Source organism: Gorilla gorilla, chromosome 4 (genome assembly GCF_029281585.2).
Source record: "Gorilla gorilla gorilla isolate KB3781 chromosome 4, NHGRI_mGorGor1-v2.1_pri, whole genome shotgun sequence".
NCBI lineage: Eukaryota > Metazoa > Chordata > Mammalia > Primates > Hominidae > Gorilla > Gorilla gorilla.
Window position 1 is genome coordinate 47,937,738 of NC_073228.2, and position 19,355 is coordinate 47,957,092.

The following is a 19,355-nucleotide window of genomic DNA, read 5'->3' on the forward strand; positions in this document are numbered from 1 at the left end:
AACACAGCATCTGGGTTGAGAACTGGACAGGGTGGAAGCCCATCTGGCTCAGGCACGTTGGGGGGGTCTAATGCTGACTCTTTCATTTGAGTGACCTTGGGGCGATTTGACCTTTGGGGCCCCCCTTTTCTCATCCGTAAAACGGGAGAGTGTGTGCAGGGAAAGTCTGGGTTCTCCTCCACACGAGTAAAGTCACTACACACAAGAGCCCTCAGTTTCCTCCCCTGTTCCGTAAACCAAAACATCTAAGTTGTAAAGAACCTTGGCAGAGAGTGGGCTCTCACCTTGACCGATAGTTTATTTATTTATTTATTTATTTATTTATTTATTATTTTTTGAGACAGAGTCTCCCTCTGTCATCCAGGTTGGAGTGCAGTGGTGTGATCTCGGCTCACTGCAGCCTCCACCTCGTGGGCTCAAGCGATTCTCTGGCCTCAGCCTCCCAAGTAGCTGAGACTACAGGTGCGCACCACCACCGCTGGCTAATTTTTGTATTTTTAGTAGAGACGGGGTTTCGTCATGTTGGTCAAGCTGGTCTCGAACTCCTGTCCTCAGGTGATCCGCCCACCTCGGCCTCCCAAAGTGCTGGGATTACAGGCGTGAGCCCGACCTTGACTGATAGTTGATAAAATTATTTCGTGTCATTTCTGAACTCAGCTTGAGATGGGAAGGGAATGGAAAGGACGCCTTCTCTCGGGCCCTTTTGCCCAGCGCCCCTTTACAGGTCACAGATTGCACTCTCCCTGCTCCCAAGCTGGAGTTTCAGAGCTGTGGGTGAGCTCAAAGGCATTTTGTCAGGGAAAGCTGATAGTTGGCCCCTCGGAGTCCACGTGCTAACCCGGCAGGCGCCGGCTGACTGGGCTCCTCCAGCGCCGGACGCGACCAGTGGGGGCCTGAAGGGCGGGGAAGGCAGAGACGTGAAAGTCGAGGCCTACCCTTCTTAAAGGCGCAGGCTAGGACCCCCACCCCCGCCCGCCCGCCCCCCCCCGGCCTCCACCCGCCCGCCCGCCCGCCCGCCCTCCTCCGCCACCGCCCCCGCGTGCTGGTTTCTCTGTTAGGACAAATAAGCAAGATAGCACAGAAGTTCTAAACGCGAAGTGGTTGGTGGGGCCTGGGGTACGGGGCTGCCCCGGGAAATAAAGTGTCTCCCTGACAAGCGGGATCAGAGAGGGCAGCGCTGGACTTAAGCCTTCCTGTCTCCCGGGGAGGCAGTGTGGAGCCCTGGGAAAAGCACCCGGCCGGTTCGAATCTCCGGCTCTTCACGTCGAGCCTCAGTTTCACTTTCTGTAAAACGGGGTAATCTATTTCTTTTTCAGACGGAGTTTCGCTCTTGTTGCCCAGGCTGGAGTGCAATGGCGCAGTCTCGGCTCACCGCAACCTCCGCCTTCCGGGTTTAAGCGATTCTCCTGCCTCAGCCTCTCGAGTGGCTGGGATTACTGGCATGCGCCACTACGCCCGGCTAATTTTTTTGTATTTTTAGTAGAGACGAGGTTTCACCATGTCGGTCAGGCTGCTCTCGAACTCCTGACCTCTGGTGATCCGCCTGCCTCGGCCTCCCAAAAGGCTGGGATTACAGGCGTGAGCCACTGCGCCCGGCCTTTTTTTCTGAGACGGAGTCTTACTCTGTTGCCCAGGCTGGAATGCAGTGGTGCGATCTCCGCTCACTGCAACCTCAGCCGGCCGGGTTCAAGCGATTCTCCTGCCTCAGCCTCCCGAGTAGCTGGGATTACAGGCGCCAGCCATCATGCCCGGCTAATTTTGTATTTTTAGTAGAGACGGGGTTTCACCATGTTGGCCAGGCTGGTCTCGAACTTGACTTCAAGTGATCCGCCCGCCTCGGCCTCCTGAAGGGCTGGATTACAGGCGTGAGCCACCGCGCCCGGCCTGTGGTAATCTATTTCAACAATAACCTACTGCAAAGAGTTTTGAGACTCAGAAGAAATCACGATACGAGAGCAACCAACACCAAAACGTCGATGCCCTCCCGCACTCAGTGCTCTTCCTCTCCGCGCAGAGTCATTCCAGGCCTTAGGCGAGGTTGTGATTTGCCCAAGGTCACGCGAAGGTGGGATCTGGCTCCCCATGGCTCTCCCGGCTCCCCCGGCTTGCTCACGTCCCAGCCCGCCCGGCCCGGGCTGCAGCTCACCTAACCCAGTGGCGCACATCCGCGCGGGGTCCTGTGGTTTACAAAGCGTTTTGCAGTTGTAGGCCTGTTCTGTAACCTGAAAAATGGGGGCGATGCTAAGGCCGGCGAGAGAAGTCGCCGCGAAGTTTTCAAGTCTCGGAGAGGAGCCCGGCAAGTAACTTCGTCGTTATTGTGTGGTCTCCCGGCGATCTCGAAGAACTCATTCTCACTGCCGCCGCCACGCACCTGAGGACACCGAGGAAGAGGGCCAGTGCGTCACCCTCGCCGTCCAGAAGGCGCTGGGGCTTCCAGTGCCGCGCGCGGCCGGGGCGGGGCTGGTGAAAATGCGCTGTTAAGGCCGGCGCGGCGGCTCACGCCTGGAATCCCAGCACTTTCGAAGACCGAGGTGGGCGGATCGCTTGAGCCCAGGAGTTCCAGACTAGCCTGGGCAACATAGGGAGAGAAAAATAAAAGTAACAAACCAGCCGGGCGTGGCAGCGCGCGCCTGTGGTCCCAGCTACTCCGGAGGCTGAGGCAGGAGGATCGCTTGAGCCCGGGAGGTCAAGGCTGCAGTGAGCCTAGATCGCGCCACTGCTCTCCAGCCTCGGCGACAGAGCGAGGCTGAAAAAGATGCTGTCAAAAAAAGATGCTGGAAGTGCGTGCTGCTGCCAAGTTAAGCGCGACGTGGAGACCGCGAAGTTGGCCGGCAACTCTCAGCGCTGGACAGGCATGGAACCCGCCCGCGCGGCCTCGGCAAGGGGGCGGGACCGCCGCAGGTCCGGGCGGAGACGCGAGTGGGCGGAGCCGGGGACACTCCGGGCTTGCGGCTGGTCGGCCCGCGGCGGGCGGGGCCTCGTGGCGCGGTGTAGGGGCGGGGCCCCCTTGGCTGCTTTCGGCGTCGGCCTAGGTGCGCGGCGAGCGCGCGCGGACCGCGCACAGGCGGCGGAGCCGGTATGGGCCCGCCTGGCCCTGGGCGCCGCGCCGCACGAGCACCAGCCTAGAGCCAGGTAGGCGGCACTGGGCCGGGGCTGGGGGCGGAGACGGAAGCGGGGGTCTCCGGGCGGCCGTGCGAGCCAGGGCAGGTGCTGGGGCCGTCGAACTGGCGTGGTCCCCCTCACCTGGCGGCTCTCCGCCGTTCGGGGCCAGGAGTGTCGCCGAGGGTCGGGGAGACATCCTGGCCCTACGTCCCTACTTCCCGCTCTCCCGGCTGCGCCCCGGGCCTGCATTTTGGGGTGGGAGGCCAGAAACTGCTCTTTCTCTCCGGGCCCCGGGTCTGGCCCGTCCGGCCGGGCGGGGAGGGCCGGGCATCCCAGCCCGCAGTCCCGAGGAGGCGACGGGCCCTTCGTGGTCACCGGATCTGTTTACACGTCACCCTCGGTGTCCGGCCGTCTCTCCACGCCCAGTAATTTGGGCTCGCAGGTGCCTGCCCGGGGCCTTGGTGCTGGAGTGGGGGCTGCGGGGGCAGCACAGGTACTCTGATTTTGGGGCCACGAGGGCCAAATCCGCGCCTGCACGTAGGAAGCGGACGAGGGAAGGGCCCTGGCTCCTACTGCATTCGAGCGATAGGTCTGGCACCCTAGTTTCCTTCGGAACCACTCCTGAGTGACCTTGGGCAGGCCACTTCGTCTCCCCGAGCCTTAATTTTCCCCGGCGGAGGGGGGCGGACAGTCCCTGCTTTAGAGGTCATTGCCAGGGTTGTTGAGGCAACAGATGTTTCGAGGGCGGTGGATGAGGGTCGGGTTAAAGTCTCACAGTTGGCCGGGTGCGGTGGCTCACGCCTGTAATCCCAGCGCTTTGGGAGGCTGAGGCGGGCGGATCACGAGGTCAGGAGATCGAGACCATCTTGGCCAACATGGTGAAACCCTGTCTCTACTAAAAATACAAAAATTAACTAGGCGTGGTGGTGCGCGCCTGTAGTCCTAGCTACTTGGGAGGCTGAAGCAAGAGAATCGCTTGAACGGGGGTGGATGTTGCAGTGAGCCAAGATGGTGCCACTGCACTCCAGCCTGGCAACAGTGCGCAGAGCGAGACGCCGTCTCAAAACAAAAGTCTCACAGTGGCCCAGCCTCCTTTCCTGCCATCCCTGGAGTTGTGGTCTGTTTGAGGTTTGGTTTTCAGGACTGAAGCTTCAAGATGGCTGACCAGGACCCTGCGGGCATCAGCCCTCTCCAGCAAATGGTGGCCTCAGGCGCCGGGGCTGTGGTTACCTCTCTCTTCAGTAAGACCTGGGGAGGTGGGGTGGGGGCAGGTGGGGATGGGGCAGACCGGAGATTGGAGGCTGTGTGGTCCTGGGGGAGGAGTCCTAGGGGTGGGGTTCTGAAAGGAGCCTTCAGACCCGCTTCCTCCCCCAGTGACACCCCTGGACGTGGTGAAGGTTCGCCTGCAGTCTCAGCGGCCCTCCATGGCCAGCGGTGAGTACCTGACCTGGAGCTAGTGAGGGGTGGTGCCTGGGCAAAAGAAAGATCTCCCAGACGCTGGCCGTGGTTTCTCATACCTGTAATCCGAGTACTTTGGGAGGCTGAGGCGGGCGGATCACCTGAGATCAGGAGTTCAAGGCCAGCCTGGCCAATGTGGTGAAACTCCCTCACTACTAAAACTACAAAAATTAGCCGGGCTTGGTGGCATGCGCCTGTAGTCCCAGCTACTTGGGAGGCTGAGGCAGGAGAATCGCTTGAACCGGGAAGGTGGAGGTTGCAGTGAGCTGAGATTGTGCTACTATGTTTCAGGGTGGGCGACAGAGCAAGACTCCATCTCAAAAAATAAAATAAAAAGATCTCCCAGAGATGGGTTCCCTAGGGCAGGTGGGGGCTCTCCTGACTTGAGGGGCTGCCTTGTATTTTAGAGCTGATGCCTTCCTCCAGACTGTGGAGCCTCTCCTATACCAAATGTGAGTGCCCCAAGCCACAGGGAGCGTGGGAGGGTGCAAGGGGGAGACAGTCCTTGTCCCTGTCCCCAGGGCACCAGTGGGCTCCACAGCCATGGACTAGCATATACTCCCAGGTCCTGCCAGCCAGTCCTGTGACCTGCACCAGAACATCCACACAGGGACCTGGCCTTTACCGGCCTTCCAGGGATAGGGGCCCACTGCCTCCCTGCAAGGTTCTAGGGTCCTGTCATTATGATGCCCCCTGCCTTTCCCCAGTGCCCTCCTCTCTCCAATCCACAGGGAAGTGCCTCCTGTACTGCAATGGTGTCCTGGAGCCTCTGTACCTGTGCCCAAATGGTGCCCGCTGTGCCACCTGGTTTCAAGACCCTACCCGCTTCACTGGCACCATGGTGAGGAGCAGCTGGGTCCATAGGGATTCATCGGTGTCCGTGAGGAGTTCGGTCTGGCTGGGCAGCAGACCCAGGAAAAAAGGGATTGGGCAAGGCACGCAGAGGTAGCCGGTTCAGTCAGGAAGTGCTTCCGGAGAAGGCAGTGCCTCCATGGGGTGTTTGTTTTCTTTTAGACAGAGTCTCGCTCTGTCACCCAGGCTGGAGTGCGGTGGCGTGATCTCAGCTCACTGCAACCTCTGTCTCCTGGGTTCAAGTGGTTCTCCTGTCTCAGCCTCCCAAGTAGCTGGGATTACAAGCGTGCACCACCACCTGCCGCTAATTTTTGTATTTTTAGTAGAGACGGGGTTTTGCCATGTTGGCCAGGCTGGTCTCGAACTCCTGCCTCAAGTGATTTATCCGCCTTGGCCACCCAAAGTGCTGGCTGGGATTACATATGTGAGCCACCGTGCCTGGCCTCCATAACGTTTTTGAAGGGTGACCAGGTGTCCGCCTGGACCCAGCTGGGGTACTGCATGTGTAGAGGCAGGGAGGCCTGAGGGCTGTGGGCAGAGGCTGAGGGCGTCAGGCAAAGGCCTAGCCTGGGCCAGCCCCATCACAGACATCACTTGTGTCCCTCCTCTTCCCCTGGGCTGGTGCCTGCTTGGCCAGGATGCCTTCGTGAAGATCGTGAGGCACGAGGGCACCAGGACCCTCTGGAGCGGCCTCCCCGCCACCCTGTGAGTAGCCGGGTCCTGCACCATTCTCCTCTGGTACTTCCTGATCCCTTGCTCCCTGTTGAATGGCTAGGTGGGGCAGGTGATGCTTTAAAAGTTTGGGTCCTTTTGGGAGTCCCAGCTAACCTCTCTCTGTATCCCCAGGGTGATGACTGTGCCAGCTACCGCCATCTACTTCACTGCCTATGACCAACTGAAGGCCTTCCTGTGTGGTCGAGCCCTGACCTCTGACCTCTACGCACCCATGGTGGCTGGCGCGCTGGCCCGCCGTGAGCATAGTCTTGGGCCTTTGACTTCCCTCTGTCCTCACCTCTGCCCAAGCCCAGTCAGTCCCAGCTCCCAGCCCCAACCTCTGCCAGCCTGGGGATGGGGGGGTGTTCTAGGTCCCCAAACCCGGGACAGCAGGTAGGTGATGCCATGTAAGACCTGTGACCTCACTTCTCCCCATTGTCACCCCCAATCCCAACACAGTGGGCACCGTGACTGTGATCAGCCCCCTGGAGCTTATGCGGACAAAGCTGCAGGCTCAGCATGTGTCGTACCGGGAGCTGGGTGCCTGTGTTCGAACTGCAGTGGCTCAGGGTGGCTGGCGCTCACTGTGGCTGGGCTGGGGCCCCACTGCCCTTCGAGATGTGCCCTTCTCAGGTAGGCACCCAAGCTGCAGGGGGTGGGTGAGGGAACCCTGGGGTGATGCACAAAGGGTCTACAGCCAAGTCCCAGCTTTGTGACTAGTGACCATGAAGTTACTTAGCTTTTCTGAGCCATGGTTTTCTCATCTGTGAAGTGGGCCTAGCAGGTAGAGTATTTGCCCAGGCGGTCAGGAGATTAATTCCTACAGAGTGCCTGCTTCTGAGCCTGCATGTAGCAGACAAGACTCACAGCTGGGAGGGAGTGGTGGCAGTAAAAGGTGGATGGTCTGGGGCCACTTCCTTGCCCTTCCCGTCTCTAATCAGTGCATCCCCCACCCCAAGCCCTGTACTGGTTCAACTATGAGCTGGTGAAGAGCTGGCTCAATGGGCTCAGGCGGAAGGACCAGACTTCTGTGGGCATGAGCTTTGTGGCTGGTGGCATCTCAGGGACGGTGAGTGGACTGGGCTGGAGGTGAGGCCAGCGGAGGTCTCCCTGCGGGGGGCCTGAGGATTTTTGGAGATGCCCAGAAGCAGACCCCATGAGGCCTTTGTCCCTCCCAGCCGCAAGAGCCATCTGGGAGGTAGGGCTGGGGGGTCCAGGAAGTGGAGCTGAGCCCTCTCCCCGCTCACCCCACCAGGTGGCTGCAGTGCTGACTCTACCCTTTGACGTGGTAAAGACCCAACGCCAGGTCGCTCTGGGAGCGATGGAGGCTGTGAGAGGTGAGGGCCCAGATTGCCGTGGCAGGGGACAGGTGGGGTCCTGAATGGGGTCTCACTGAGCCGGCCTCGCGTTTGCAGTGAACCCCCTGCATGTGGACTCCACCTGGCTGCTGCTGCGGAGGATCCGGGCCGAGTCGGGCACCAAGGGACTCTTTGCAGGTCAGTGTGTGGGTGTCGGGGGTGGGGGCATGGCGGACCTGCGACCTGACCCCTGACCCGGGCCTCCTTTTCACTGCAGGCTTCCTTCCTCGGATCATCAAGGCTGCCCCCTCCTGTGCCATCATGATCAGCACCTATGAGTTCGGCAAAAGCTTCTTCCAGAGGCTGAACCAGGACCGGCTTCTGGGCGGCTGAAAGGGGCAAGGAGGCAAGGACCCCGTCTCTCCCACGGATGGGGAGAGGGCAGGAGGAGACCCAGCCAAGTGCCTTTTCCTCAGCACTGAGGGAGGGGGCTTGTTTCCCTTCCCTCCCGGCAACAAGCTCCAGGGCAGGGCTGTCCCTCTGGGCGGCCTAGCACTTCCTCAGACACAACTTCTTCCTGCTGCTCCAGTCGTGGGGATCATCACTTACCCACCCCCCAAGTTCAAGACCAAATCTTCCAGCTGCCCCCTTCGTGTTTCCCTGTGTTTGCTATAGCTGGGCATGTCTCCAGGAACCAAGAAGCCCTCAGCCTGGCGTAGTCTCCCTGACCCTTGTTAATTCCTTAAGTCTAAAGATGATGAACTTCTGCCTGGTGCCTGTCCCTCTGGGGCCTGGGGTGGCTGGGAGGGAGGCTTGGGAGGGACCCTGGTGCTGGTTTGGCTGCCCAGAGTGGCACCTATGAAGAGGACCTCTCCAGTTTGGCGAGAGTCGGGGTGAGGACCTAGAGTGTGAGGGACCACAAGTAGACATCCTGGTGGTGAGGTCCCTTTGGGGACCCCCCCCATGTTAGGGTTAGAATTGGGGGTGGTAGAGGCTGGGCACAGTGGCTCACGCCTGTAATCCCAGCACTTTGGGAGGCCGAGGCAGGCGGATCACAAGGGCAGGAGATTGAGACCATCCTGGCCAACATGGTGAAACCTCGTCTCTACTAAGAATACAAAAATTAGCTGGGCATGCTGGTGGGCGCCTGTAGTCCCAGCTACTCGGGAGGTTGAGGCAGGAGAATCCCTTGAACCTGGGAAGCGGAGTTTGCAGTGAGCTGAAATAGTGCCACTGCACTCCAGCCTGGCAACAGAGCGAGGCTCCATCTCAAAAAAAAGAATGGGGGATGGTAACACCTCTCCTTAAGGGCACACTTAAGCGACAGCAGAGGAGTGAGGGTTGCTTAACTGCCAGGCTCTGGCCTAACAGGGGTCTGCAACTTTGGGCCAAAGCACCATTGCTGAGGCCAGCACAGGGCACTGGCCCTATAGGGTGTGCCTCCATCCTGCCCCTGGCGGGCTCGGCCGCCTCAGCCTGGTTTTGAGCAAGTTCTTAAAGGCTGTTGGGTTGGGGGGCAGTTGCATGTCTTGGGCCTGCCCTAGGCAGACCTAATATTTTGGACACAGAAGCTACCCCCTCCCTGAGTGCTGGCCTGCCTGTCCCCACAGGGCACATGCTAGTGCTGCCTGACCTTGCTCTCAGGTCAGGCACTGACTCCACTTCCTTCAGACCTCAGGACGGGGCCCTTCCCCAGCCCCCCACATACAAGGCTGCCCTCAGTCCTCTGGTTTTTATTTGCCTGATCCCCCACAGAGCTCTCTTGCCCTGGGGGCTGTGGAAGGAGTGACTCCAGGGCGTACACAGACAGATGGAGAGGCTAGAGACTGGGAGGTGGGGGTGTGGAAGCTGGGCCACAGCTCCTGAGGGGGCAAGGGAGATGAGTGAAGGAGCGCCAAGGTCACCAGAAGAATGGAGCAGGCTTCCCCAGGGGCTCCCTGTGGCTTGGGCACCCCTGCCTCCTGGCCCAGCGTGCTTTCTTCCGCAGCCCGTGCTGCCAAGGCAGAAAGCTAAGGTGAGCAGAGGAGATCTTCCCCGAGCCCTGGCTGGGTGGGTAGCGTTCTCTGGAAGGGTAGCCTGGATTGGGGGACTCTTGTTGAAGAAAGGTGGCAGGTGTCCATGGCCCCTGGCAGGTGGGGCTGGCACTGCCCATGCTGTTCCTCAGCTGGGGCTCAGTGCTGGGCTGCCCTCGGGACTGTCGCTCACCAGGCACTCGTTGGATTTGAAGCTCGCCAGGGACTTGCAGCTGGGAATGGAGGCCAGGGAGCCGCAGAGGCCCAGCATGGAGGGCGTGGGGTCCTTCCCTGGGGAGAGAGGGCGGGTGAGGCCAGGCGACCAGTCTACATGTGTGGGAGTTGGTAGAGGGGTGGGCAGTGAAGGGGCAGCCCTCAAGTCAGCCCCCAGGAGACCTTGGCATATTCCAGAGCATTTGCCATTTTCAGTTAAACTTTGGTTAAGCACCTGCCTGTGCCAGGCACGGTGCTGGGGACACTGTGTTGTAATCGTCAGTTGATGTCTCTGTCTCCCCCTGAGGGTCATCCTCTCTCTTTGTCCATTTATTAAATACACAGTGAGCACTCGCTCTGTTCCAAGCACTGGGGATACAGAGAACGGACAAGACACGGTCCCTGCCCTCATGGAGCTCACAGTCTGGTGGGGGAGACAGACACACAGACAATCACAAACACAGTGTGATGGGGCTACATGGCCACAGCCTGCCTTGTCTCAAAGAAGATCTAGGGTCATCCAATACAGTGTGGTTGCTTATAAAAAAGAAAAGACAGGATATTCAGGCATAGGAAGAACTAGGATGGGAAAAACCAAGGTGAAGCCAGGGATGAGGTCAACACAAAGTGCATGCGTTGAAGTCCTGGGCATTCGCTCGAAGGGAGCCACTAATTTGGCTCTGAGCTTCCTGGCAGCCAAAGAGAAGGGGGAAACAATGGTCAGGCAAGTAGTTCACACTGTGCATGAGATAAGAGCAAATTAGTCTAAGGAGTTCCCCGAGAGTTTGTGAGCCCCCGAGGATGTCATGACACTAAAAAGCCACTGAGCCCTCACCATATGACAACATTGGTGATTATCAACATCCCCATTTACAAAGAATAGACTCATGGAGGTAAACTGATTGACCAAGCTCACATGGTCAGAGGAGGCACAGCCAGATTTATGCTGGGTTCTGCATATGCTGGGTTCTGCCACCTCAAAGTAAGCTCTCGATTGCTGTGCTAAACCCTCAAGAAAGGCTGAGAGAGGCCGGGCGCAGTGGCTCACACCTGTAATCCCAGCACTTTGGGAGGCCAAGGCGGGTGAATCACTTGAGGTCAGGAGTTCGAGACCAGCCTGGCGAAACTCCGTCTCTACTAAAAATACACAAATTAGCCGCGTGTGGTGGTGGGCGCTTTTAATCCCAGCTACTCGGGAGGCTGAGGCAAGGGAATCCCTTGAACCCGGGAGGCAGAGGTTGCAACCAGCTGAGATTGCGCCACTGCACTCCAACTTGGATGACAGAGTGAGACTCCTTCTCAAAAAAAAAAAAAAAAAAAAAAAAAGAATGAATGAGGACCTGCCTTGAGGCCTCAGGGCCTTGCCTCAGCCCTTTCTGGAGGGGTACTGGGTGTTGGGTTGGGGGAGCTCACCGATGGGACCCCAGGGCTCCTCGTCCCGCGTGCCCTCTCCCAGGCGCTGGGAGTCCGAGCTCAGACTGGCTTCAGCTGACAGCGGCTCCGTGCTCATGAAGCTGTGTCTGCGGTAGAGCGAGAGCTGGTGCGCCGGTAGAGGAAGCCCTTCTTCCCCAGGACGACCCGCTCTCAGGCCCAAGCCGCACCTGGCTGGGGCTTACCTCCGGTAGAGCTTGGAGTTGCTGGCGCCCTCGGCCCCATTAAGCGTTCCCAGTGAGGGCCATTGATTGACCAGGGGTGTAGTGAGCTCCTTGGAACCCTGGGCCAGAGGGGCGTGGTCACTGGGGATCAGACCTGTCCTGGGAGGGGGAGGAGGAGTCAGGCCTGGCTGGAAGTAGGAGAAGTGAGGAAGGGAGATTCAGCAAGGGGATGAGGGAGGGGTCAGGAATGAAATCTGAGCGGCAAAAATGGGGATACGGTGTTGGGGTCAGTGGGCCAGATCCCGGGAGGAAGTGGAGGTGGTACTGGGGTGGAGGGGTGACAGGGATTTGTGCACAAATATTGGGAGTTGGAGGGAATGGTGCAGTGTTGTTGGGGTCAGCTGGGGTGATGGGGACGTCAGTGGAGGATAGTGTGGGAATCCCTGAAGGGTAAGATCGTCTTGGGGATCTTGCCGCAAGATCAGGATGGTGGAAAGGCGTAGAGAAGAAGTGTTACAGGGATCGGCAGGGGTGAGGTCGGGGGTCACGGCGGGTGATGACGGTCAGTGAGCCTGTGGTGCAGGTGAGTGAGGCGATGAATGCAATCGTGTTGAAGGTTGCAGAGCAACACCGCAGGTCTTTGTGAGTGACGTGGGGCCCCTGCAGTAAGGTTGGATGGCCACTCTAGCTGAAGATAACTGAAGGTGAAGGGTGGGCTCTGGCTGTTGGAAGTCACTGGATCTTATGCTGGGGGCAATGTTAGAAGATCATTGTGGGCATCTTGGGGTGGGGCTGGCTGGATCAGAGGGTTGATGCTGGAGAGGTGGGTGCTCGTGTCGGGTGATGTTAGAGTCGATGGAAGTGAAGATGGGGTTCGCCCGGTGATGTGGTCGGGGCGGCGGGGGTCAGGGGTTAGGGCAGGCCGTGCGCTCACAGCTGCTCCTGCAGCTCCAGGATCACGCCTTCCAGCTCCCGTTTCTCGCGCTGGTTCTGCGCCGCCGCCTCCTCCAGCTGCAGCTGAAGCCGCCGGTTCTCCGCCTCCAGGTCCTTCAGCTGCGACTCGCGCAGACGCACAAGCTCCTCCAGGTAGCCCTGCGGGGCGCCGGCTCAGCCCGGGCGGCTGGGAGGACGTCCCGGCCGCGGCCCCCATCCCCGCCCCGCCCCGGGATGCCCGGATCCCCCGCCCGGCCCGCCCGCCCGCCGGGCCCGCCGGCGTCGCGCACCTTCTGCGCGTAGACGATGCGGAACTTCTGCTCCATCTTGTGCCACTTGCTGTACCAGCTGTCCTCGTCGGTGACGAGCGGCAGGTACGGGTGCTCGGGCGAGTTGTCCTCGCTCGTGCTGCTCTCGGCGCTGTGCCGCTCCTCCTCGTCCGTCAGGTAGTCGTAGCTTGGGAGAGGGAACAGTGGGCACGGCCGGTCCCGCCCCTCCCCCCGCGCCGTCTGCGCTGGCCGCCGAGGGCGGTGGGACCAGGACGTCCCCAGGATGTCCCGAGGCCCCGTCCCCCGCCCCGCCGCAGTCATGGAGCCGCTCACCTCTGCGTGAACTTTAGGTAGGGCGTGTAATCGATGACCACGGGGGTCTTCCCGTCCAGGACTTCCCCCTTTAGACAGAAGCTGAGGCAGAGGAGCCACAGGGTTGGAGGTGGGTGTGAGGGGTTGGGGTAGGACATTTATGGGGGAAACAGCCCCCTCCACCACTGCCGTCAGGCAGACCCCACCTGAAGTCGATGGCGCTCAGTCCGATCAGCATTCCGGTGAGGATGGTGGCTTCATCCCGCAGCATGATGGCTCCAGAGTCGTAGAACCGTCTGTGGGGAGGCAGAGGGCCTGAGGGTGCAGCAGGCCCCTGGAGCACCCCCCCCAGAGCTGCTATTGTTGGCTTACTGCCACCCCATCCTGAAGGAAGGCCAATTCTCCTTCCTGATCTGCACGCGGGCCTGGAGCCTCTCTCCCCCTTCAGCCTGGGGCTCGCACCTGTGGCCCCATCACCTAGAATGGGTGTTCCCTGAGCCGACTCCTCCCTCTGAGCTACCCCTTCCTCATCAAGTACTGGGTTACCCAGATCCTTCATATCAGGAAACAAGTCTTAATCATTAGTGCTTGGTATACAGTAGGTGCGCAAAAAACGTGTTGACATGAAACTTGAAATGTGTAGACTGAGGAATGGAATTCAGTAAAAACATCAGGCTGGGTATGGCCAATTGGGATGGGGAGGTATATGCCCCCCGCCACACCCAGACAGCTTCAGATGCACCTGCCCACACAGGCACACTCCTCCTTGTAACCCCTTGCCTCAGGCACCCAACCTCCCTGTGAACCCACAGTGCAGGGATTGAACTCCCCACATAAGGACTCTGTGTCCGTGAATAGCAAGTACAGAACTGCTTTCGTTGTTTGGAGAGACAGAAGGGCTGTGTTGTAGATCATGGAGCAAGCCAACACTTGAGATGGTGCGTGGCTGAGGCTCATCCAGAGGTGTGCAAGGGTGGAGCGTGCTGGGCATTGATGGCGAATAATGGGCATTAGATTTGACTTGCAAGTGATGGTGGTGGTGGTGGTAAAAGTTTGTCCTGGGGCCAGGAGTGGTGGCTCATGCCTGTAATCCCAGCACTTTGGGAGGCCAAGGCGGGAGGATCACCTGAGGTTGGGAGTTTGAGACCAGCCTGACCAACATGGAGAAACTAAAAATACAAAATTAGCTGGGCATGGTGGCGTATGCCTGTAATCCCAGCTACTCAGGAGGCTGAGGCAGGAGAATCGCTTGAACCCGGGAGGCGGAGGTTGCAGTGAGCCGAGATCGCGCCATCGCACTCCAGCCTGGGCAACAAGAGCGAAACTCCTTCTCGAAAAAAAAAAAAAAAGAGTTCGTCCTGGGACTGCAGGCCAGACTGGAAGAGGGAAATCAGCCATGCGTGCTGGTGCTGGGACTTGTAGTCCAGGAATTGAAGGATGCTGCAGGAACTTAAGGATCAGCTGTGTTTGGGCAATGCAGGTGCACCCTGAGACCTGTGGTCTGAGTTGCCTGGGAAGTCTGACCTGGTGGTCCGGGTGTCACGCAGAGCCGTGGTGATGTATTCTGACATGCGCTTCTCCATCAGTGCCACCCGGATCCATGCCCGGCCCTGGAAATCATGTTCACCTTTACTTGCTGCCCCAGAGGGACTCATGTGTCCAGCATCAGGTGTGGGCCCTTCTCCCCTGGGCTGTGGACAGGGGGCAAAAACCAAGAAACAGGCAGGCCCCCTGTGTCCACAGCAGAGAGCAGTTGCTTGCTTCAGGCCCCTCACCTTGGCCCGGGCTGTGCTGATGTTCTCCATGTTCTCGATGCTGCTCACACAGTTGTTGGGCACTTTGCTGCAGGCCAGCCGGATATAGTCCCAGAAGCCCCGCTGCCCGTCTGAGCTGAACCAGCTCACTGGACCTGCTGGGGCACAGGCTGAGCCAGGGCAGGGAGGGGGCTCAGCAAGACCAGGGAGTTTGGAGAGGGTCCATGTAGTGAGGCACTCACATGCATAAGCATAAGCAGCCTCCTCCCACAAAGATCTGTGCACACACATGCACGTGTGCAGTGGGCACCCCAGCATATCGCTTGCCCATGATGGGGATTGTAGGCCAAAGGCCTCTCCCTCTTCCCAGATCTGTACACAAGCTTCTGTGCATGGCCCAGAATGGGGGCCAGGGTCAATGAGGGGGTTCAGAGTCCATGGAGTATATCAGAAAGAGGTGGCTGGGAGCTAAAGGTTGGGCGTTGGGGAGGGACCGCTGGGGGAGGGGCGCTGGGGGAGGGACTGCTGGGGGAGGGACCGCTGGGGGAGGGGCGCTGGGCCCACCTTTGAAGCGGTGGCTGAGGATCTGCTCTAAAATGGCTGCAAAATTGACAAACTCCTCCGATGAGTCATCGATGGGCTCGGCTGTGTACTTCTCCAGCAGCGTTTTCACAGAGAACCTGGGCGGCGAGGTGGGGAGATGGGGCAGTGGGGTGTCAGGTGAGGAAACAGGTGATGGAGGGAGAGACAGGGAGCAACCGGCAGAGAAGAAAGAGGTCAGGAAGGGCATGGATGTGGTGGGGGGCAGAGCGAGTGGGGAGACACGCAAGACTACAGTGACCATAGAGGTACCGTGTCATGTGGAGTGAGAGGGTGGCAGATGGGGAGGAAGGGTGACAGGTGGGAGACTGATTGACAAAGTGGGTGACAGGAGAGGTGACAGCCAGAGAAAGGAAGCTTCGGGAGCAAGGGGTGAGAGGGACTGAAAAAATAGGAAGATGAGGCACAAGCCGGGGGCGGTCCCGGAGCCCCTTCCCCCTAGACCACCCTTCAGGATCTGTGTGTGCGAGGCCTGGGTCAACTAGGTGTTAGAAGCCAGTGTGTGCCCACCCTGAGCTGTCTTCTGTGATTGCTGGAGCAACCTTCAGTCCCTTTTGGGGATGGGGGTCACCTGTACCAGGGCATGTGAGTTGGCACTGTGCACATGGAGTGTGGGCATGCGCAGGTGGCCAGGTGGGCTCCCAGCACACAGATACCCCCTTCCCCCCTTTCCTTCCCGGCTTGGCCTCCCACACACCAGCTGCCCAGAACCAGGCAGTGCAGAGCTGGGCGGGGGTGGGGTGGGGAGGTGCGGGGTATGGGCCTGACACAGACACTGGGCAGGAGGGGGCATTGGCAGCAGATCCCTGGAAGGGGCTTGGGGGCCTGGCTTCTTTGGGAGGAAGCGACTAAGGGAAGCCTGTGGGGCTGAAGGACTGAAGCCATGCAGTGCCCCCTCTCCAATCCTGTCTAAGCCTCAGGCTCCCTTTGCAGTCACTACCCCTGCAATCTCCCCCTGCCATCCCTGCAATGGAGTAGGGCAGGGATGAGGACACAGTTCCTAACATCCCATGATTTCCCTGCTGTGGGTGGCAGAGCAGGGGCGGGGTGTCCAGGGAAATGGGAGCTGCTTGGAAATGTCCTTTTCTTCTTATATTTATCAAGCCCTATAATGTGGCAAGCACAGTACTTTGCATGCATTCCCTTACCCACACTCAGCCCTGAAAGGTAGGTCCTCTTATTATTACTCTCATCCCCATTTTACAGATAAAGAAATTGATGGTCCAAGAGGTTGACTGATCTGTTCAGAGTCACATGGCTTATGAGTAGTCAAGCAGGTATGTCTGATTCTGATTCTGAAGCTTCTGCTCTTTCTGCTACATCTGTGGCCTCCTGGCAGCTGTTGTGATGACCAAGGCCTGGAGCAGCCCCTGCTCCACAGCCCTTTGTCCTCTACTCTGCAAGTCTCCAGCCTTGGAGCACTGACCTCTGCGGCTCTCAGGCCAATTGCACAGCTGAGCCCTCGTCTCCCTTCCTTTTGAACTTGGAGTTGATCTGCCTTGAGATCAGAGCCAGGTCAGTCTTGGGGTTGCACTAGAGGGAGGCAGCCTGCTGGATTCAAATCCTGTTTCCCTGTGACACTCACGTGGCCTTGGGCCCCTCTGTGAGTCCCCTCTTGTCAAGTGCAAATGGGAACAATCGTACCTGCCTCATTACATTTTGGTTGAGAGCCCAGGTACGGTTGGGAGAAGGTAGGTGCCTAGGGCCACTGGGCAGGGATGGTGAGGAGCAGGGTCGTGGCTGGGAAGACTGGCCCTGCTGAGAGCCAGCCTGTGTTTGGGGCATTATTCCAGCTTCACTATGCGCACCCTCCTGCCAGCTTGATTTCTCCTGGTCATCTGGGTCAGACCATGATGGGGCCTGGACTGGGTTCAGCATGGCAGCCATATGGTATCTGTCCTCAGGGGTGCCGCAGAGGTGGTCATTGCCCCCGGGAGCCCTGTGGTGTGCTCCCTGATAGGAGATGCAGTGGCTGCTGCAGGTTACCATGGAGACAGGGAGGCCAGGGCCCAGGGGAGCCCATGGCCTGCTAAAGGGAGCTGTTCTGGGAGCTGGAGGCAAACCATGTGACAGTGATGAGGCAGTAGGGGCCTGGGGGTTACTGAGCCTTTGTCATATCTCTGACCCCCCAAAACTCTATCCTTCCCTCCCAGCTCTAAGCCACCTTCAGCCCTTCAACTTCTCCTTCTCTGACCAAGGAGAGTTCCCTCATTCCCCCCATGTACTCAAGAGGCTCAGCTACCTTGGCAGGCAAGAGAAAAAGAGGAACCTAGCAGGTAGACAGCAGAGAGGGACAGGAAGAGCATCGTTAGGACAGGGCTCTTTCTGTGTGCCAGACTCTGAGCTAGGCTCCTACATGGATGGTGCCATTTTCATTCTTTGGTGTGGCTGTGACATCTAAAATGGGGATGATGGGGCACCCAAGGCCCAGAGTGGTTAAGAGACCTCCCCAAGGTGGCGCAGCTAAAGCTGATGGAGTAAGAGCTTGAACCTAGGACCTTCTGGCCCCAAGGACAGAAATCTTTGTTTTATAACACACTGGCAGGGGTTGGGGGAAATGAGGGTAAAGACAGTGCTCTGCACTGTGGGCTGGGCCATTGCTACACTCTCTCCTTCCTTAACGTTCCAGGCATTTCTGCAGAGGTCTGATGTGCACAGCACTGTGCTGGGCACTAGTGCCGGGAGACAGATGCAGTGTGGTTGAGTGCGTGCCCAGGAACCCGGAAGGAGCTATGGGAGCCAGGAGCCAGGGCATCAGGTGGGCACTAGTGGGCCTCAGGGCATCAGGTGGGCTTCAGCAGAGCTGAGGCCTATGTGGCAGGCAGGTGGGGCTGGCGAGGGAAGAGTGAGCCCTGCCCCCAGGAGCACTCTGCCCTGAGGGGGCAACACCTGATAGGCATGGGGGCCAGGGGAGGTTGCAGCTGACAGGGGATCCCAGCACCAGAGGAGAGTGCAGGTGTGGGCTGCAGGGGGAGTGGCTGAGCAGCTGGCCATGCCCTGGTTTTGGGACAGGGCAGGGCAGGGAGGGTGAGTCATTGCAGGTTGAAGTGGACAGGATCACTTCCTGGGCCCTGCAATCGTGGAGAATCTTCCCAACCCTGCAACCGTTCCACCGTCAGAGACCAGTGGCCCTGCCCTCCCGATCTTCTCCCCTTGAACCTGGAACCCAGGCTCTTGGTCCTTCCCACGTCTTGGGTGGTGCCCCTCACCCTTCCCTGGAAGGATTCATGGGCTCTGCCCCCATGCCCAATTGACCCTGCCCATCCCTGCTCCAGAATCTGAGCATTGGAGAACCCCACCCCAGAGAGGTCAGTTTGACATGGGTGCCAATGAGGGTATGCTTGGAGGGCATTCATCCCCCCCCCCCCCACGGGGTCCTCTGTCCATCCCGCCCCATTCCCAGCAAGGGAGCCAGCCATCCCCACCCCCTTTCCCCTCACACAGTGTCACTTCCTGGTTCTCACAGGAAGCTACAGTACCAATTAAACACCCCTCACCCCCCAGGCCCAGGCCCGGGCATAGGCTTGGCTTGGCCTAGAAGGGTAGGGACCAGACTGCAGCCTCCCTCTGGGTTCTGGGCCTGGGAGGGACAGTGGACGCATTATTCTCGACCCTTTTCTCCCCTCCCTTTTCTCCGCGGCAGCGCTCAGTCCGGGTTTCCGCAGTCCACCCCAACCCCTCTCCCTGACCACCCCAGCCCCCGCCCACTAGCGGTGCCCACCTGCACACGGTGATCAGGTTCTTACGCTCCACAGCCACGTTGCGAGAGGACGCTTTCTTGGAGGACAGCCCCAGAGCCATGGTGGTCTGGACAAAGCTCGCTTCCATCCAGATGTGCGGCCACTGCTGCCGCCGCCCGCTGCCCCCCACCCCTCCCGGAGCCCCAAACCCGTCGCTGGATCACGGCTGGGCCCTCTGTCCGACGGGGCCCCTCAACCCTTCCATGGCCATCCCCTTGCCTTTGCGCCCGGTGCCCGGCCCCCTCGCTCCCTCCCCCGGCGGCAATGCCAGAGCAAAACAAGGCCGGGGAGGGAGCTCTCCGAGGTGCTGAGCCGGGGCCCCGTCACCCCCTCCTCCAGCCGCCCGCCCCCCTCGGCCAGTGACGTCAGGGCCCTCGGGCCCCGCCTCCCAGCAGGCCGAGGACCAATCCGCAGAGGGTGCAGGGTCTGGGGGGAGGGGCAGAGCCCGGGCCCCACGGAGGGCGGAGGGGGTACCCGGGAGAAGCAGAGATTGGAAGGAGGAG

At 59.5% G+C, this 19,355-nt stretch overlaps 2 protein-coding genes and 1 long non-coding RNA gene across 16 annotated transcripts; 1 reads left to right on the forward strand and 2 right to left on the reverse strand.

The window, feature by feature from the left end:
- Positions 1-280: 280 nt before the first annotated feature.
- LOC129533739 (uncharacterized) lies at positions 281-2,905 on the reverse strand. Its single transcript, XR_008680102.2, has 2 exons — positions 2,147-2,905; positions 281-893 (listed from the first exon to the last, which is right to left on the reverse strand). It is a non-coding gene; the product is annotated as an uncharacterized lncRNA (long non-coding RNA).
- A 54-nt stretch (positions 2,906-2,959) lies between these two features.
- SLC25A39 (solute carrier family 25 member 39) lies at positions 2,960-8,190 on the forward strand. Of its 6 annotated transcripts, none has more exons than XM_004041567.4 (12): positions 2,960-3,132; positions 4,244-4,343; positions 4,477-4,536; positions 4,968-5,012; positions 5,292-5,401; positions 6,050-6,117; positions 6,259-6,383; positions 6,586-6,759; positions 7,086-7,195; positions 7,382-7,463; positions 7,542-7,622; positions 7,702-8,190. In XM_004041567.4, exons 2-12 carry the CDS (start codon positions 4,259-4,261, stop codon positions 7,815-7,817), a joined length of 1,056 nt encoding a protein of 351 aa, XP_004041615.1. In that variant the 5' UTR covers positions 2,960-3,132; positions 4,244-4,258; the 3' UTR covers positions 7,818-8,190. The 6 variants fall into 6 exon arrangements, with proteins under 6 accessions (XP_004041615.1, XP_004041616.1, XP_004041617.1 ...); XM_004041568.5 differs by having other exon boundaries at positions 2,974-3,132; positions 5,268-5,401; XM_004041569.4 differs by lacking the exon at positions 4,968-5,012 and having other exon boundaries at positions 2,974-3,132.
- A 952-nt stretch (positions 8,191-9,142) lies between these two features.
- On the reverse strand, positions 9,143-19,175 carry RUNDC3A (RUN domain containing 3A). Of its 9 annotated transcripts, none has more exons than XM_055387926.2 (12): positions 18,834-19,175; positions 15,077-15,192; positions 14,534-14,670; positions 14,283-14,368; positions 12,965-13,054; positions 12,780-12,860; positions 12,468-12,633; positions 12,179-12,336; positions 11,266-11,403; positions 11,063-11,169; positions 10,700-10,786; positions 9,143-9,727 (listed from the first exon to the last, which is right to left on the reverse strand). In XM_055387926.2, the coding sequence occupies exons 1-12, from the start codon at positions 18,938-18,940 to the stop codon at positions 9,585-9,587; spliced, it is 1,416 nt and encodes a 471-aa protein (XP_055243901.1). In that variant the 5' UTR covers positions 18,941-19,175; the 3' UTR covers positions 9,143-9,584. The 9 variants fall into 9 exon arrangements, with proteins under 9 accessions (XP_055243901.1, XP_055243902.1, XP_055243900.1 ...); XM_055387927.2 differs by having other exon boundaries at positions 14,534-14,667; positions 18,834-19,174; XM_055387925.2 differs by having other exon boundaries at positions 10,700-10,783; positions 14,534-14,682; positions 18,834-19,174.
- Between the last annotated feature and the right edge of the window lie 180 nt (positions 19,176-19,355).

What these genes read in the sequence shown, in the direction of transcription:
- SLC25A39 (XM_004041568.5), top strand. Translation starts at nt 4,259, where the DNA reads ATGGCTGACCAGGACCCTGCGGGCATCAGCCCTCTCCAGCAAATGGTG. An exon ending in GAGCCTCTCCTATACCAAAT is followed by an intron (nt 5,013 to 5,267) that starts GTGAGTGCCCCA and finishes GCCTTTCCCCAG; the next exon opens with TGCCCTCCTCTCTCCAATCC. An exon ending in GGCTGGCGCGCTGGCCCGCC is followed by an intron (nt 6,384 to 6,585) that starts GTGAGCATAGTC and finishes ATCCCAACACAG; the next exon opens with TGGGCACCGTGACTGTGATC.
- RUNDC3A (XM_055387924.2), bottom strand. Translation starts at nt 18,940, where the DNA reads ATGGAAGCGAGCTTTGTCCAGACCACCATGGCTCTGGGGCTGTCCTCC. An exon ending in AACCTGATCACCGTGTGCAG is followed by an intron (nt 15,193 to 18,833) that starts GTGGGCACCGCT and finishes CTCGCCGCCCAG; the next exon opens with GTTCTCTGTGAAAACGCTGC. An exon ending in CCAAAGTGCTGGGATTACAG is followed by an intron (nt 9,728 to 10,699) that starts GTGTGAGCCACT and finishes CTCTCTCCCCAG; the next exon opens with GGAAGGACCCCACGCCCTCC.